The sequence below is a fragment of the Rhagoletis zephyria genome, unplaced genomic scaffold, assembly GCF_001687245.7.
Source record: "Rhagoletis zephyria isolate East Lansing unplaced genomic scaffold, Rhagoletis_zephyria_1.1 Rzeph_scaffold_07039, whole genome shotgun sequence".
Taxonomy (NCBI): Eukaryota; Metazoa; Arthropoda; class Insecta; order Diptera; family Tephritidae; genus Rhagoletis; species Rhagoletis zephyria.
Window position 1 is genome coordinate 4,934 of NW_016164122.1, and position 19,572 is coordinate 24,505.

At 34.7% G+C, this 19,572-nt stretch overlaps 1 protein-coding gene across 3 annotated transcripts in view; it reads left to right on the forward strand.

The window, feature by feature from the left end:
• The window catches only part of LOC108373798 (poly(A) RNA polymerase gld-2 homolog A-like), a 28,703-nt gene that overhangs the window by 3,243 nt on the left and 5,888 nt on the right, over positions 1-19,572 (forward strand). The window contains exons 2-5 of one of the 3 annotated variants that reach the window (XR_001848995.1): positions 1,308-1,498; positions 3,053-3,174; positions 3,243-3,358; positions 3,422-3,890. Coding sequence is in view for 2 of the 3 variants with exons in the window: in XM_017629752.1 (XP_017485241.1) it covers positions 1,328-1,498; positions 3,053-3,174; positions 3,243-3,358; positions 3,422-3,825 (813 nt within the window). In the remaining variant the exon portion in view is untranslated. Of the gene's footprint in view, positions 1-1,307; positions 1,499-3,052; positions 3,175-3,242; positions 3,359-3,421; positions 4,238-19,572 lie in introns of those variants that run through there. The other 2 variants (XM_017629752.1, XM_017629753.1) reach the window with 2 other exon arrangements.

Sequence of the window (19,572 nt, forward strand, 5' to 3'; positions counted from 1 at the left end):
TATTTATTAAATTTTAATGCAATTATCCACTTTTTAATAATTTCCACAGATTTTATGCAAAAAAATACTAATTTTTATACAATTTTAATGCAAATATTAACTTTTTCACTAATTTTCCCCCATAAAATGTAAACAAACAATGCGTGCACAACGATTAGCAAACGACAGTGCCGTACTTATCCGTTTCTGCATCTTCTACGATTTGCCGATAACTAGCCGATAACGACAAGTGTGCAGATCTCCTTTGAAATGCATGTGCTCGGCTCAAAATTTCAGGGCGAGACGATAACGCAACTATGATTGGACGACAAGTGTGCAGATAGCCTTAGGGCCGGTTACTCAATGTCTGGTTAACACTAATATCCGGTAAAACATCGTTATCGACGTTACCGACTCCATGTTATATGCATGGAGCCGAACACGTTGATAATGATGTTTAAACGGAGATTAGTGTTAACCAGACATTGAGTAACCGGCCCTTAATGTTTTGCAAGCTAAAATTTCGTAGTTTTTTTTTACAAATATATGGTTCATACTATAAATCAAAGTTTCAAACTGTATACAAATATACAAATGTATACGAATTAAGCAAAAAATTAAAAATCAAAATTGAATGGGCTATAAAACTGCATTCCACAAGTTCGTTAAATCGGCTCTAACGGCCGTTGGTTCAATGTCCGTTACCCCAAACTGGAGGTAAAATAATAATATTAAAATAATAGATTGGCGCTTACACAATATGTTAGTGTTTGGCTGAGCTTCTCCTCCGCTTCCACTAGCGATTTGTGTTAACCAGACATTGGGCCGTATGCATAAAACCCAAGCAAATGCTTTTTCTTAAAATTTCAAACCTTTACTCAATTTGTTCAAATAAATTTAAGTGAAAGGTATGAAATTTTAAGAAAAAGCAATTGCTTCGTTATTGTGCATACAGCCTATTGAGTCTGTTCCGGTACTACTGCATGTAGTAAAAAATAATCATCGCCCTATGCGTTTAATGTAACGCAAATGACTTCTGGATTGATACATGTTCTTTGGTTGGTTTAGTTCAGCTATGCCTCGAAAATGGAAGTGTGCAATGATCTTTACCCCACTTCCCTTTTATAGTTTTTGTCCAGTACTTGGCAACCCTGATTCATATCCACATGTGACTTCCATGTATAAAATTTGTTTTCATGCAGTATGGCAACAATATCTAAAGTTCGTCTCCAACCTTCAAATCTGTGAAGAAAGACGGCGAAATGTGTTTTGCATATGATCCTGCACTAATTGGAAGAAAAAATTTAATTAAAGAAATATTTTTTTAGTTGATTGGCGATTACGTCCTATGGTATTAGTTACAAAACTGTGGGCACAATATCACAACATTAACAATGCCAAAAATATGACAATATCGAGCTATTCTTTGGTTCTCATGGTAATACACTTTTTGCAGTACGCTGTCAGCCCAGCGGTGCTCCCATGTTTGCATGAGTTGTTCCCTGACAAGTTCACCTTGGTAAGTAAAGAACTGCATACAATTTATATTATACATTTAATGGAAAATTTCGTACTTTTGTTGCACTTTGAAATCTACATACATATGTTCTCGTTGCAATAATTTTCGCAGCTAAGGCGGCGGTTTCGGTAAAGAGGAATTTACATGAGGCGATTTTGCAGGCAACTTTTAGTTGAATGCAGCACTTGCCTGGCGTAAATGGCCTTTTAACTAATCGATTTCAATGAAGTTGGTCTGCTGTCTATTTTTGCGCGTTGAAAGTTTAATCATGTAAATTCTCCATATACTAGGTATACATATCGTCGATGTTTTGGCAAAACCGCCCATCGACCAATTGCAAACCGCCTATCCTAACGGCACTCAAATTTTACAAGAGGCATTGCCTTGATATACGGTATATTCTTTAGCTATTATATTAAAAATCTGTTGTTTTAATACCGAATTTATGATTCTTATGCATAAATCTCGATGCCTGGAGTTCAAGGTTACCAAATCCCATTTTTGTCACAATGGCGAATTAGGCGGTTTTGCAACAGGTCGATGGGCGGTTTTGCAAAATCATCGACGATATATATATGTATTTCTTGAGTTTTAAATTCAATGGCAGGGAAACCTATCCTCAAACGCCAGGTTATTCCTCGAAGTATGTTATGTTTCGTTATTACATATATTTAAATTGGTTTATATCCATTTACTACATATATGTAAGTAGCAATCCGAATTACCACATGGCCAAGACCTCGTGCAACTTCTAATTTTCTTTTAACTTTCATCAATTTGCCAGTGTTGTCGCATCTAATTTAATTGGGTGAATTCCCATTGCCAAATATATTGTGGTATTTCGAACTTTCCTGGTTATCAGATTATGTGGATAAAAATTAATGTTCTGTAGTGTATTTTATTCTTGTAAAGAGAATAAAAAATATAACCACATAACCTCATAATCAACCAGGCAAGTGTGAACAACCACATTTGTATCAAAAAATTGTATTTCAAATTATTTTAAAGTGTTTTCAATTCAATTTGTATTGTAAGTCCTCATATCGCCAGGTTATTCCTCCAATTTAATAATTATTTAACTATTAGTCAATTTCCAAAATTATTTAAAAGTGCTTAAAATATGTTTCATGTCAATTATATGCATTTACTTTGGAACAGTTATGTTAATACATTTATTTTTTATAATTTTTTTTTATAGTTAATTTGTTCATACTATAGTACCGTTTACATTTAATGAAAGACCTTCATTTTTAATTTATTTATTTTGCTTTAAAAAAAAAAACTCGACAGGTCAGCACGACCATCCATACCCATCGAGGAGCCATTTGCGACTTAAATTCTCTATAAGCGATTTTTATTCACACGACATCACTTCGACAGTGAAATGCCTACATTTGGTATGTTGTGGTTTCGGTGAGCCACTTAACCAATGTACGCAGGATAAAAATCGCTGTTACCGAAACTGCTGCCTAAGTTCTGAAATTTCCTAAATCATAAGTACGTCGTTACACTTTAATAACACTTTGCTACGTATCTATTTTATTATTATTTCAGCTGCGATCAAATGACTTTGGATACGTGGACATGAACGAGACCATTGGGTCATATGAATCAAAAAATACGCAATCTATCGGTGAACTTTTTCTGTATTTTCTAGAATATTATAGTTGTTTCGAGTAAGTAATATGGTTACTAGTGTTTTTAACATGGATTTTTAATTGTATTCACTATTTTTTTTTATTAGTTACGCTCAGTTTGCAATCTCAATTCGTACTGGTGGTATCCTGCCAATTAATGTCTGTCGTCTAGCGAAGTCGTCGAAAAATGATATCCACCAATGGAAGGAGCTCTGTATTGAAGGTAAAAATATTAATTCAAGGATGTCATACGATGTGATTTGCAATGTTTTTTTTTTTATCATAGAACCTTTTGATTTAACAAATACAGCAAGGTCGGTGTATGATTTCGAAACTTTTGAACGTGTCAAAGCAGTATTTATGGCTTCGTGGCGAATGCTGCAACAAACACTTGATCTAAACGCTATTTTTGCACCAATCATCTTACCAGCACTTCATCATATTGTTTCTCCATTGAGTCACACTGTCCTACAATATGAAGATTCCAATGTTAGCACGGCATCGGAGATTTCAACAAGAGAAAACACTACACATGGTTCAGATCAAAATAGCGGTACAAATCCATCTCCGACTGTTACACTGCTTGCTTTAACAAATGAATCGAATAAGCATGCTTCTAAAGAAATCAACAACAACAACAGCGGAAATAGTAACACTGTTGGTGGATCACGGACTGAGCTGGTTTCTTGAGTTTAAAAAAGGTACATCAACCCAATGAACCATTTGATGGATATTCGCATAACGTCCGCTTGTATGTAAGTTTAAATATCGAGAATCATTCCTTAGTTCGTAAAACGTCTAGTCAATCCAAAGTCTTGATTTAATATAAACCCCAATGGGAGTTGATTCAAAAGACTGAATATCTTACAGATTTAAACATAAGTTAGAATTTTGATATTTGTATGCCTTTAGTCTGAATTATCACTCCTAATGTCAACATCAGGCTTTGTTTTTTAAGTGTAAAACGAAAGTAATGCAGTTAACAAATTTACGTACATATATGTGGTATACTGACAAATAATCGGCCTTGTTGCGAATTCAATGCGAACAAATATTCCTAAAAAATGTAAAGCAAAACATAAAACAAACTTTACCACCACTTAAAAAGGTAGAATTTTTTTAATTAAAATTTTTTAAATAGTTAATATTTAAAAGTTTCAAACTTTGTACGAAATTTAGAAAAATTATAAAGTTTTCTTCAAAATTTCAAACTTTTTAATAAATTTTGACGAATATTTCGAATAGGCAGTCTAATAGCCCATTTAATTTTAGTATAATAAGATGCAGTTTGAAGAAGCTCAAAATTCTCAATGATTTTTGCCAATTTTTTTGTCGACGGTCTTGTGTAATTTTTTTTTTTTCAATGTAATGCATGCCTTTTGTATGAAAAAAAAACGTAACATCGTATGAAATAAAAATTGTCAAAAATCAAATTTTCCTCAAAAATTTTGATTAAAAAGTTTGAAAATTTTATTAATTCTTCTAAATTTTGTAAAAAAAAAATTTAAATGTAATTACATAGTTTTTATTACTGTTTGAACTAGTTATATTAAAAAAATATATATATATAATAATTTTTTATTATTAATTTACAGAATTCTACCTCGTTAAAAATGGTTTGGTAAGGTTTGCTCGGCCAGAAATGTACATTCGGTCGATATTGCATAAGAAGAAGCTAAAACTGGGTTTTTTTCAATTTATGAGTGTCTTTTTTTTTTTTTTTAAGTATTACCTGAAAAATACGCAAGTTTTTAAGAATACGTTGGATACGGGTCAGAAACACGGGCGGAGCTATTGTACTTCGTTGAACAGTATGCTCCATTCACCATATTTTTGTTTTTTAGCATTGGGTCATTTATGTTTCTGCCTTTTCGGCTTCAGCGATCAGTACCTCCCGAGTTGTTCTTTTGGCATTAGATATATATATTTTTTTTTTTTTGAGAAAAAACCGAGGGGTTGATGTAAAGCCGCGCCTACTGCTGGCATCACCGCTTAATACGATTTCTGCTCTGGATTGAGGATGAGCGAGAAGAGTAAAGTCATGCTTACATTTGGTGGTGCTTACAGTGGTGTTTTGTTTCAGTCGTCCAAACAATTGGGCTTTTGTCCTTTTTCTTATTACCTGGGATTAGTTTAAAACGGGGTTGCTGATGNCCAAACAATTGGGCTTTTGTCCTTTTTCTTATTACCTGGGATTAGTTTAATACGGGGTTGCTGATGTTCTTCAATGGCATGTGGAATGATTCTCCGATAGAAATTGATAATGTTGAGAAAACCTTCAAGCTCCGAATTTCCTGGGTTCGGTGCTAAGCCTGAACTTGAAATCATATGCCCTAAGAAGAGGATTTCAGATTTTCCAAATTCGCATTTTGATGGATTTATGGTGAGGTTAAAGTTGCTGTGTAACCTTTCAAATACTGTGTGCAAATGATGTAAATGTTCGACAAGATAACAAAATGTGAATTCCAAATCCGCTAAAACCTCAGGCATGAAACGCTGGAATGTTTGTGCTGCATTACACAGGCCGAATGTCATATGAGTAAATTCGATGAGGCCAACAGGTGTTATGATAGCCGTTTTTGGAATATCCTGTATTCTGATTGGAATTTGATTATAAGCACGATTTAGGTCGATTTTGCTAAATATACACTTTCCATACATAATATTACTAATCGTCCGAGCATTTAGCGCTCTATTGTCCCCGCAGGGACGCCAGGAACCGTTTGGTTTGCTAACCATATGAAGTCGCGAAGCATATGGACATTTCGAGAAAACTCTTCTTTTACGGCTTATAGTTTCTCATCATTAAGTCGACGAGGTTTTGACGTGATAGGTAGACCACGTGTTTTGATGACATGTTCGGTCATCATAGATGAAGATGATGCAATTTGGTTCAGCTGAGTTATATCGGTAAAATTCAAAATCGATCGCTATTCGAATGGTGCCAAAAGTTGGAATTGGACTGTTGTTTGCTGCGAAAAGCACGGAAGAAGACCTTCTCAGGTTTTTGAAACCCGAAGAAGAAATTAAGGAAATATCTGCACCGGTATCAATTAAAAATTGGCGTTTATTCGAGCGATCTGTGATAAAAAGTCGGTTCGAAAAAAAAAACAATCNATCGATCGCTATTCGAATGGTGCCAAAAGTTGGAATTGGACTGTTGTTTGTTGCGAAAAGATTTTTGAAACCCGAAGAAGAAATTAAGGAAATATCTGCACCGGTATCAATTAAAAATTGGCGTTTATTCGAGCGATCTGTGATAAAAATTCGGTTCGAAAAAAAACAAGTTCTTGCAAATTCCTGAATTTGGTGAAACGTGATCTTTTTGATTTGTGTGAATGAACCGATTCATTCATATACCTTAAGGATAAGAAGTGGAGGAGGGTTTTGAATGTGGAACACAGGCGACGTTTCTGCTCGTTCTCTTACATCTCGTGGAGTGCGATTGTGTCTTACTGAACTTTTTACTGTTTTCAACAATTCTTTTAAAGCTCCTCTTGGAGTGATCGAAAAAATATCCCCTGTAAGGCTGTGGAAAATCGTCTCCTTCTCAGATGAGCACAATATTTCCAACTCTCCATCAATGATTTTGGAAGCAAATAATAACTCTATTCCTGTTGATTCAAATATGACATACTGATTATCACTGGTTAATCTCATTGTCATTGAGTGGCTACTAAGTGGAATAAGATCACATCTGTTATAATTAGGAGACCCTTACATCTCGTGGAGTGCGATTGTGTCTTACTGAACTTTTTACTGTTTTCAACAATTCTTTTAAAGCTTCTCTTGGAGTGATCGAAAAAATATCCCCTGTAAGGCTGTGGAAAATCGTCTCCTTCTCAGATGAGCACAATATTTCCAACTCTCCATCAATGATTTTGGAAGCAAATAATAACTCTATTCCTGTTGATTCAAATATGACATACTGATTATCACTTGTTAATCTCATTGTCATTGAGTGGCTACTAAGTGGAATAAGATCACATCTGTTACAATTAGGAGACCCTTACATCTCGTGGAGTGCGATTGTGTCTTACTGAACTTTTTACTGTTTTCAACAATTCTTTTAAAGCTTCTCTTGGAGTGATCGAAAAAATATCCCCTGTAAGGCTGTGGAAAATCGTCTCCTTCTCAGATGAGCACAATATTTCCAACTCTCCATCAATGATTTTGGAAGCAAATAATAACTCTATTCCTGTTGATTCAAATATGACATACTGATTATCACTAGTTAATCTCATTGTCATTGAGAGGCTACTAAGTGGAATAAGATCACATCTGTTATAATTAGGAGACCCTTTTACAAAAAGCTGGGAATCTCCATCAATGATTTTGGAAGCAAATAATAACTCTATTCCTGGTGATTCAAATATGACATACTGATTATCACTAGTTAATCTCATTGTCATTGAGAGGCTACTACGTGGAATAAGATCGCATCTGTTATAATTAGGAGACCCTTTTACAAAAAGCTGGGAACGAGATGTCAAATTGCATACCTGTGGACCTTGGGACTCAATACATGTATCACTCCTTAAAGGTTGCAAAACTTTATGGTTGAGCCTCCACCTAACATCAACTGATTTCGCCCACAATAAGACTGATTATTTTTGCCTTGTTGTCAACCAAAAACAGTCAAACCGTTCTTGATCACCTAAATAGTCCGACATATCTACATTTGATTTTGGCGTAATGGAGTCTTGAATGAGGGTTTTCATCTTGNTTAATCTCATTGTCATTGAGAGGCTACTAAGTGGAATAAGATCACATCTGTTATAATTAGCAGACCCTTTTACAAAAAGCTGGGAATCTCCATCAATGATTNCATCTGTTATAATTAGGAGACCCTTTTACAAAAAGCTGGGAACGAGATGTCAAATTGCATACCTGTGGACCTTGGGACTCAATACATGTATCACTCCTTAAAGGTTGCAAAACTTTATGGTTGAGCCTCCACCTAACATCAACTGATTTCGCCCACAATAAGACTGATTATTTTTGCCTTGTTGTCAACCAAAAACAGTCAAACCGTTCTTGATCACCTAAATAGTCCGACATATCTACATTTGATTTTGGCGTAATGGAGTCTTGCATGAGGGTTTTCATCTTGTTATAGAAAATTGGATCAAGTGATGAAATATCCACAGGAGAGTCCACAATTACTTCTGATCAAGGTAGTTNTGATTCAAATATGACATACTGATTATCACTAGTTAATCTCATTGTCATTGAGAGGCTACTACGTGGAATAAGATCGCATCTGTTATAATTAGGAGACCCTTTTACAAAAAGCTGGGAACGAGATGTCAAATTGCATACCTGTGGACCTTGGGACTCAATACATGTATCACTCCTTAAAGGTTGCAAAACTTTATGGTTGAGCCTCCACCTAACATCAACTGATTTCGCCCCCAATAAGACTGATTATTTTTGCCTTGTTGTCAACCAAAAACAGTCAAACCGTTCTTGATCACCTAAATAGTCCGACATATCTACATTTGATTTTGGCGTAATGGAGTCTTGAATGAGGGTTTTCATCTTGTTATAGAAAATTGGATCAAGTGATGAAATATCCACAGGAGAGTCCACAATTACTTCTGATCAAGGTAGTTGCGCTGATTCGTGCTGAGCAGGCTCCCGTTGTTCTGGTTCATGCAATCCGCGTTGTTGTTGTTGTTGTAGCGGCTACAACAACCCCGCCCAGATCGGTTGGTATCTCAGTCGTTGTCGTCAAGTTCCACTAACGGCAACCCTAGGAAGCGTGCAGCTTCTGTGGGATTTGTCCACAGGGACAAGGCCGTTAGGGTTGTCGGGTTTTCCGGGCATGCGAAGAGATGGTTCGAGTCATGTGGGGTCTCTCCGCATGCCGGACATTCGTTCGGCACATCCTCACTCAACCTACTCAAGTAGGAGTTTAACCTGCTGCAGTAGCCGGAGCGAAGTTGTGCGTCTCGTGAGGCTCCTTCAAACCAGGAAAGAGATTAAAATTCCCCTCTTCGTTGGCGAAATAAATTTTCAATCAGCCAAGGGTAATACATATTGTTGGTTATGGGATTGCTTTGTTTTTCTTGATTTGAATTTAGAACTGAAAGATTGACAATTCCTTCTATTAGGCTATTTTGCATAATATGATCCCTCCCTTCAAAGTAGCAGTCTGCGTAAGAGGCGCGTATTGTACATTATCAGTCCATGTAATCGACTAACTGTAATTGTGGAGGAAGTGCAGGACCTGATCAGTGTAATGAAGTTTAAGAATATTAATCACACGTATTAAAATAGAAGCAGCTGGTCTTTGGAATTGTGTAGATTTTGAGTGATATTGACAGGAGTGTGGGAAGAGTAAGGTTAGTAGGTGGTTTCAGTGGATGTGGATTTTGGTATGGCTTCTTAAATTGAAAATAAATTCGTCTATATTGAATAAGTGCATATGTTGAAGCTGATTTTATCACTTATCCCACTTCTGATTTTTGCGAAAACGCAGGTTTTAATGTGGTAAAATTGTATATGTGATTAGAGTCACAATTTAATTCTTTCTGGAAAGGAATATTATCAACATGTCCTTTTTTGTTTTTGTTTTTAAAATCTATTAAGATAAGAAAAAATGTAGTTTATGGTAAAACTTTTAAATTGACTATTAAAGCTGATTTCATCGATTATCCCACTTCTGATTTTTGCGAAAACGCAAATTTATAATGTGGCAAATGAGGCATCTAGTTCCGATTCTCGGAGAAATCCGAGGTCGTCAGGTGGTTCATCTTGATCCACAACGTAGGGCGTGAGTATGTAGTCACCTCCGCCTCAGTGTCGACTTTATTAAGTCGATATAGGAAAGTGGCGCCGGCGTGCTCGACTCCTGCAGCCAAACGCATGGGGGCATGCGCCTGAAAGGCCGAATCTTGTATCGCATCACGAGCTTCACAAACAGTTTCTTACAGCAATCGTCCGTGGGTACCATTCAAGCTAGTTAGGAATGGAACTTGCTGCAGTAGTTGACGGCAAAGACATCCGAATCTACAGGTATCGCCAGTCGTGTAACCCCACACTGCAGATCAGTTCGCACTATAGCTGGATCCAATCGTCGTGCACGGGAGTATCCGATGCAAGCTTCCGTTATGGGATGATCTGCAAATCGTATGTCAGCCGGGAGATCCCAACCCACATTAGTATTCTAAGGGCTAACACTGCGACACATGGGTAGCAGGCATAATGTCGATAGTTTTGCTGCATCACGCCAAAGAATCCGGGCAGGTTCTGTGCAACACATGACGGTCGATACGTTGGCTTATCCAACCGCATCTTCAACTCGTAGAAGCTACTGGGATGTTCTGTAATCCCAAACCCTGCAACGTACGCTCCTAAGATTTTAGGTGGTTTGTAGTTGGCTATTCTGTCCTCGAAATTTCTCTTGTCGTTTCTTCGCGTCGACATCCAAAAGACGTGCTCAAGTTAAACAAGCGCTATAATAGCAATACACCGATAACGATATCGAGCGCTTGACCGCAAACGTATGAGCGACCAAAGTGCTATACTCCTTCCGTCGCAACCGAAACCAAGACTTCAGTACCTGGATAAATTTTCCTCGATGATCTGGCCCGAGCATATCTCCAAGAAGAGGGAGGAAACATTTATCGGTTAGTGGGTCATTTATTACCGCACCCGGTGCGGATAGTCACTTAGGTGCGAACGGATCGTCCCCCTGGTAGCTGATAGGCTTCTTATTCCTACCTCGACGTCTACGTTGACCTGGCTTGTTGTCAACAGGAGGGACCTGCAAAGAAGTGGCCTCAACACCTTCCTTCTCCCCCTTCTTCTCAGACTTGCCCATATTTTATTATTATTATTATTTTCAAATCTGGCAACACAGTTGTCTTCCAATAAAGCCATATCAATATATGTGAAAGCAGATTTCAATGTATCCGATAAATGAATTATAAGCAAATAGTGACGTTGGTTTTTTTTGGATGGGGAAGGGAGGGAAAAATCTACATGTTCTTCTCATCCGACTTTAAGTGATTTCGCAAACGCAAAATTTTCATGTGATAAAATTTAATGTGTGATTATTGTCACAATTTAATTTGTATTTCTATTACGAAACTAATACGTTCTTATTTCACTTCTGAATTATGCAGAAACGCAAGCAGCTGCTTAGTTTCTTTTTACACTAAATCTTTTAGCTCAAACAACCATTGTTCTTGCAAATTTGAACAATTACTTTATTTAAATCTATATTTCATAAATTAATTTAGAACACTTCCGTTATATTCCGATCATAACTCCGATTATTTAAGAAATGTATTGAGGGATTCAATCGTGCCGAATATGCACTACGAACGCTCACCCAAAATGTTTACACGTACATATATGTGTGTACATAAAACAAAACTGATTTTCATCAATTATTCCACTTCTGAATTATGCGAAAACGCAAAGGAAATTGATTTCAAATTGAAAATGCTTACATACTGTAGTATGCGAGCAACTTACAATCAGAAAACGCAACACTGTAATCTGTAACAGCAAATTCGGTAAAACGCAACTATATGTATATAAGCAAACACGCACTCAAATAAAATACGACCGGCCGCTTTGTGCAATTGTTTCAGAATGTCTTTATTCCTCGTTTTTCGCTTGCCAAAATGGTGTCCTTTGTAAGTCTACATTACAGTGCTTACAATCTATCACTTATGTTCTACTTTTTACACTTCTCTTGGCACCACTAACATTAACCCTTAGCACACTACTACAAACGTCAACACTTAGCATACTACTACAATACTAAAATGAAATAGGGTTACATTTGTAAGCCCAAAAACGCTGATTTCTCTGGTTGAACAAGCACGACTGATTTAATTAATTATTCCACTTCTGAATTATGCGAAAACGCAAAGGAAATTATTTAAAAAAGGGAAAATACTTACAATTGAAATTGGTATGAAAACTCCAAAACGCTTTCTTCCACGGTTCAATAAGTGCAACTTATTTTAATCAATTATTCCACTTCTGAAAAATGCGAAAACGCATAAACATTTGATTTTAAAGTGAAAATAAGGTTTCTTTTGCAAATTTAAAAAAACGCTCTCTTGGATTGAACAAGTACCTATGTGTTTGCTATTAAAAATGCATAGAACTTTGATTTTGAATTGAAAATACCTAGCAAAAGGAAATAGGGTTGAATTTACATTAACAAAACTGATTTTAAACAATTATTCCACTTCTGAATTATGCGAAAACGCATATAAATTAGATTGTAAAGTGAAAAGACATACTAAAGTCCTATTCATCTGCCATTGAACAAGTACATTTGCATATTACCAACCGATTTTAACCAATTATTCCACTTCTGATTTTTGCGAAAACGCATAGAGCTTTGATTATAAAGTAAAAAAAAAAAAACACAAAAATGACATAGGGTTGCTTTTGCCTCAGAAATGCTCTCTATGATTAAACAACTCCCATACTAATACAAACTGATATTTAACCAATTATTCCACTTCTGAATTATGCGAAAACGCATAGACATTTGATTTTAAAGTGAAAAACTAACTGAAACTGATTTTAGTCAATTATTCCACTTCTGAATAATGCGAAAACGCATAGACATCTGATTTTAAATTGAAAATTTAACTAAAACTGATTTTAATTAATTATTCCACTTCTTAAATATGCGAAAACGCATAGACATTTGATTTTAAAGTGAAAATACATACTTAAATGAAATAAGCTTGTGTTTTCTAATTCAAACACGCTCTCCTCCGATTTAAACAGTACTAATGTATGTACATTAAAAACTGATTTTAGTCAATTATTCCACTTCTGAATTATGCGAAAACGCATAGATACTTTCAAATAATGCGAAAATGCACAGGCATTATATTTTAAAGAGAAAAAACATACTAAAATCGCATTCCTCTGCCATTGAACGAGTCCATTTGTATCCTACTAACTGATTTTTAATCAATTATTCCACTTCTGAATTATGCGAAAACGCATAGACATTTGATTTTAAAGTGAAAATAAGGTTTCTTTTGCAAATTTAAAAAAACGCTCTCTTGGATTGAACATTTGCATATTACCAACCGATTTTAACCAATTATTCCACTTCTGATTTTTGCGAAAACGCATAGAGCTTTGATTATAAAGTAAAAAAAAAAAAACACAAAAATGACATAGGGTTGCTTTTGCCTCAGAAATGCTCTCTATGATTAAACAACTCCCATACTAATACAAACTGATATTTAACCAATTATTCCACTTCTGAATTATGCGAAAACGCATAGACATTTGATTTTAAAGTGAAAAACTAACTAAAACTGATTTTAATTAATTATTCCACTTCTTAAATATGCGAAAACGCATCGACATTTGATTTTAAATTGAAAAACTAACTAAAACTGATTTCAATCAATTATTCCACTTCTTAAATATGCGAAAACGCATAGACATTTGATTTTAAAGTGAAAAACTAACTGAAACTGATTTTAGTCAATTATTCCACTTCTGAATAATGCGAAAACGCATAGTCATTGATTTTAAATTGAAAAACTAACTAAAACTGATTTTAATCAATTATTCCACTTCTGAATAATGCGAAAACGCATAGTCATTGATTTTAAATTGAAAAACTAACTAAAACTGATTTCAATCAATTATTCCACTTCTTAAATATGCGAAACCGCATAGACATTTGATTTTAAATTGAAAAACTAACTAAAACTGATTTTAATCAATTATTCCACTTCTGAATAATGCGAAAACGCATAGAAATTTGATTTTAAAGTTAAAGTTTTAAATGTTTAAAATCTTATAGAAAACAAATTTGCCTATATATATCTTTGTATCTTCGAAAGTACCTTTGAATCTTATCATTGATTCATCTACTGCAAGATACTCGCCCGCATTGAAGCACAGTTTGAACCTTTCTTGCACCATATCCAAAAACGGTTGAACTTTGTAGAGTTTGTTGAACTCTGGTGATCCTCTTTTTGGCATAAGAGAAGAATCGTTCAAATGTAAATTGGCTAAAATCCAGTCAAACCTTTTTACTGGAATTAGTTGAGATATATAACTGTCGTTCAATTCTGGACGCGATGACCAATAGTCTCGGTAACTGCTCTGGGGTTTTATTCCCATCAAAAAGTTTATTCCAATAAAGACACGAATTTCGGACGCATTTGTCGGAATGTAGTGCTTGCCAGATTGTTGGGCATACAAATTCGTTTGGAAAACTATATGTTCAATAATTTCCGACGTTATTATCGCTTCAAAAATTGCGAAATTGTTGTGGGAAGACAAGTTTTCGATAATGTCAGTAGGTCCCTGCATCGCGCCAATAAATACTTGCGTTGACTCCGTAGAATTCTGCTTATTCCACTTGGGTGGGATAAACTGTTCTTCTATATTCATTAGAGCAGCTAAAGGTATCTCGTCTTCGCTATCATAAACTTCTTCATTGCCTCCAACTTCTTCATTGCCTTCAACTTCTGCATTGCCTTCAACAATGCCGTCTTCCTCATTTTCTTCCGCAATGATGTTATCAAATATTTCCTGGATGGTTTCATCAACATCGTCTACGATTGACTCAGCGTCTGATGGAATTTCTGCCAAATCAATTTCATCATCATCGATGGTTTCCAATATATAGGAGATATCCCTGGCCTTTAGTTTGTTAGCCATTTCTGTGGATACATATGTACATACGTATGTAGAATGCGCAGTGGTAAAATTTATGTACCATGAACTTTAAATACTTACCAAATCAACAAATGTCTTCGTTTTTATTTCATCGAGTTAGAAATAAGTTCACCTAAACTTTATTTATTGAAAAATACAGCAGACTGACGCCGCAATTCGCGCTTTTCACAAAATATGATAAATTTCGAGGAACACTCCCGACAAGTACTATTTTCACACTCTTTATGCATAAGAAAAATATATATTCATCTCCTTTTCACACTGGATATAATTTTTTTTTGGAAAATATACCTTTAAATATGCTTATAAAATTGGTATGAGATCAATACCATCGCGCACAAAATTTAGGTAAATTATTTAAATAAGTGGTACAGTTTTTTTACCAGCGTCCCGGAAAGAGTTAAAAGATTTGCGTTTTCTTGTTACGCCACTGAAGGCGAATAATTTTTATTTTGGTCTTACTTTCGCCACTGAGGGCGGTTGGCTTGACATTGACCTTCTTATGCATCTACTTGTTCTATTTATACTTATTTCTATGTACATGGGCGTCTTAAGCTGACGTTCTTATTCCCGTGTACTTTCTTACAAATTATACATGGGCGTCCTACGTTGACGTTCTTATTCCCATGTTCTAAATGGAGCAATCGCTGCATACAACCAGCGGTCAACATATTTTGGGTAAGTCAACTGAGGCAGCGTTCAGTGTTATGGCTTAGTACTATGGCCAATGCTTCAGTCAGCAGAGTCGATGATCGCTAATATTGTTTAATACATTGTATGTGCGGCAGTTCACTTAGCGACATGGGCAGTGGCCTCCCCATGATCGGAGTCTTGCTGACTAGGCATTATTGATTTGTATTTACGCAACGAACAGCGTTCAACATTTTGGATTATTAAATGCCGTTCTGTTGTATGTTGTAAGTGTGTGTGTGTGTGTGAAGTGTCAATGGACTGCGACTTTAATGTTTCTTTATTTGAGTTTACTTTAGCTGCTGTTTATGTTGACTGCGTTTGCATGCAACAGCATAGACATTTGATTTTAAATTGAAAAACTAACTAAAACTGATTTTAATCAATTATTCCACTTCTGAATTATGCGAAAACGCATAGACATTTGATTTTAAATTGAAAAACTAACTAAAACTGATTTTAATCAATTATTCCACTTCTGAATTATGCGAAAACGCATAGAAATTATATTGAACATGGCCATTTGTATATTACTAACTGATTTTTAACCAATTATTCCACTTCTGAATTATGCGAAAACGCATAGAAATTATATTGAACATGGCCATTTGTATATTACTAACTGATTTTTAACCAATTATTCCACTTCTGAATTATGCGAAAACGCATAGACATTTGATTTTAAAGTGAAAAACTAACTAAAACTGATTTTAATTAATTATTCCACTTCTTAAATATGCGAAAACGCATAGGAAATTTAGTTTAAAGTGAAAATACATACTTAAATGACTTACTTAATGAACTGGTGGGATTATTATTTCTTCCTTCTTTGGTTTTTGGGCTTAGGTGCTCTAATTTGAAGCACACTTTTCAGGATTTTAATTGAATTTTTATTGAAATTTCATTTTTTGGATTTTTATAATTTTTTGGAAATTTCTCTTTTTTTTTTTTAGTAGAGGCTCAAAATGAAGCCTCTTTTTAATTTTTAAAATTATTTTTTGGTGCTCTATAGTGCGAAGCACACTGGCAGGATCGCCATGTAAAGAATAATATTTTTAATTTTAGTATAACCGCATGTGTGAGCGGAGTAAAGCGGTGACCATGCCCTTGATGACAAAGACTGCTTTGTCGGCAATTAGGCATTGGGTGGTCTTGGCATTGAAAGTGAAATGGTTTAAGTGGTAATGAACTGAAGTGACAAAGAATGCCATCAAGGTCTTTTGATAATGATATTTGATATTTATTTGTGCGAGTTGAATTGTGAAATGATTTGGGTTAGTTTGCTTCGACTTGTTTGTTCTTTAAAAGTCACACTGCATACTACACACTAAAAACGCATAGACATTTGATTTTAAATTGAAAAACTAACTAAAACTGATTTTAATCAATTATTCCACTTCTGAATAATGCGAAAACGCATAGACGCAATTGATTTTAAAATGAAAAACTAAATAAAACTAATTTTAATTAATTATTCCACTTCTTAAATATGCGAAAACGCATAGGAAATTGATTTTAAAGTGAAAATATATAATTTATTTTGGAACGAATTTCCGTCATCCCTTGTCACGTATGTAATGTTTTCTGTTTGTTTTAAAGTAAAAGACCTGGCAGAGAGTTTTCTTTGTCTAGTTGATTTCTCATTTTTATTTAAAGTAAAACAAGTAAAACATCTTCGAACTGTATCGAAGTAAGTTGGATTAAAAACTGCCGTCTAAAGTATTTTTCTACTTGATTATATACTATTGTTACATGTTTATCATACATATTTTGTTACATGTTTATCATACATATTTTGTTCAACCTAATTCTAACAACTTACAACTTGGGTGTTCTATTGCACGACTCATCGAGCCCTCGTCAATCGGTGATTCAAGTGGGTCACTACATTCTTCAAACAAACACCGAAATATCAAATACTTTCGCTTTTGGTATTTCTTTGTTTGTTGTGACACATTCTATTTCATTCAATATTTTAACGTATCTGCCATCAATATGTTGTGTACATTATCAATATGTTTTGCACATGTCTCATGCCACTACACATACATACTTAAATGAAATAAGGTTGTGTTTTCTAGTCCAAACACGCTCTCGTCAGGCTTTAACAGTACGTACATTAAAAACTGATTTTAGTCAATTATTCCACTTCTGAATTATGCGAAAACGCATAGACGCAATTGATTTTAAAATGAAAAACTAAATAAAACTAATTTTAATTAATTATTCCACTTCTGAATTATGCGAAAACGCATAGACGCAATTGATTTTAAAATGAAAAACTAAATAAAACTAATTTTAATTAATTATTCCACTTCTGAATTATGCGAAAACGCATAGACGCAATTGATTTTAAAATGAAAAACTAAATAAAACTAATTTTAATTAATTATTCCACTTCTGAATTATGCGAAAACGCAGAGACATTTGCNAGTAAAACAAGTAAAACATCTTCGAACTGTATCGAAGTAAGTTGGATTAAAAACTGCCGTCTAAAGTATTTTTCTACTTGATTATATACTATTGTTACATGTTTATCATACATATTTTGTTCAACCTAATTCTAATTTACAACTTGGGTGTTCTATTGCACGACTCATCGAACCCTCGTCAATCGATGATTCAAGTGGGTCACTACATTCTTCAAACAAACACCGAAATATCAAATACTTTCGCTTTTGGTATTTCTTTGTTTGTTGTGACACATTCATNGTTCAACCTAATTCTAATTTACAACTTGGGTGTTCTATTGCACGACTCATCGAACCCTCGTCAATCGATGATTCAAGTGGGTCACTACATTCTTCAAACAAACACCGAAATATCAAATACTTTCGCTTTTGGTATTTCTTTGTTTGTTGTGACACATTCATTCAATTATTCCACTTCTGAATTATGCGAAAACGCATAGAAATTTGATTTTAAAGTGAAAAACTAACTAAAACTGATTTTAATTAATTATTCCACTTCTGAATTATGCGAAAACGCATAGACATTTGATTTTAAAGTCAAAAACTAACTGAAACTGATTTTAGTCAATTATTCCACTTCTGAATTATGCGAAAACGCATAGAAATTTGAATTTAAAGTGAAAAACTAACTAAAACTGATTTTAGTCAATTATTCCACTTCTGAATTATGCGAAAACGCATAGAAATTTGATTTTAAAGTGAACAACTAACTAAAACTGATTTTAATTAATTATTCCACTTCTGAATTATGCGAAAACGCATAGACACTTGATTTTTAAGTGAAAAACTAACTGAAACTGATTTTAGTCAATTATTCCACTTCTGAATTATGCGAAAACGCATAGAAATTTGATTCAGATTCCTTCAAATATTCCACCCTTTTATGCTATCGAAGCTCTGATATCCTTTTGATTCGGTGCTGCTACATGCTCTAGCGGGAGTATGTTTACTTCTAGAGGTTCACTGCTTATTTTCGAATTACCATCCTAGCCGACTTTATATTTATTATACGATTGTGAATCTTTTGTAAAAATTGACTGTGAAAACCCGAGTAAAGTGAACTATTTAGAATCTATTTGCAATTTCTTTCTTCTCAGTGGCGCGCGGTCTTTTTAGCGGTTTTGCTTATTGAGCAAATTTTTCCTCTGACTAACGACCGAAGCCTGGCAGGATCGCCATGTAAATTAAAGAAATGCTTACGTGTAGCGTGCAACAAGAATTTATTCTTTATTTGAAATTACTTTCTTTTTATACAAAATTTCTTACACTAATTTACACTAATACTTACAAACTACAAATGTGCATATGGTATGCTAAATCAGCATATGTGTCATAGTTATTTTGGCAGTCGCACTGACAAACTGACGCTGACGATCTGTTAAGCTGATCGTCACGTGAGTTGGTCAGTGTGCCTGTCTTGAGTAATGCAATTGGCAAGTGTAAACTGAACTGTGCCTTTGAACGTTTGGTGTTGAACTCCCGCTGAGTTCATTATGACTTATGTGGGTCATGATGGCATTGACATCGTGTGCGGTCGATATTTGTAAATGCATTAGAGTGGTGTATTTACTGTAATACTACA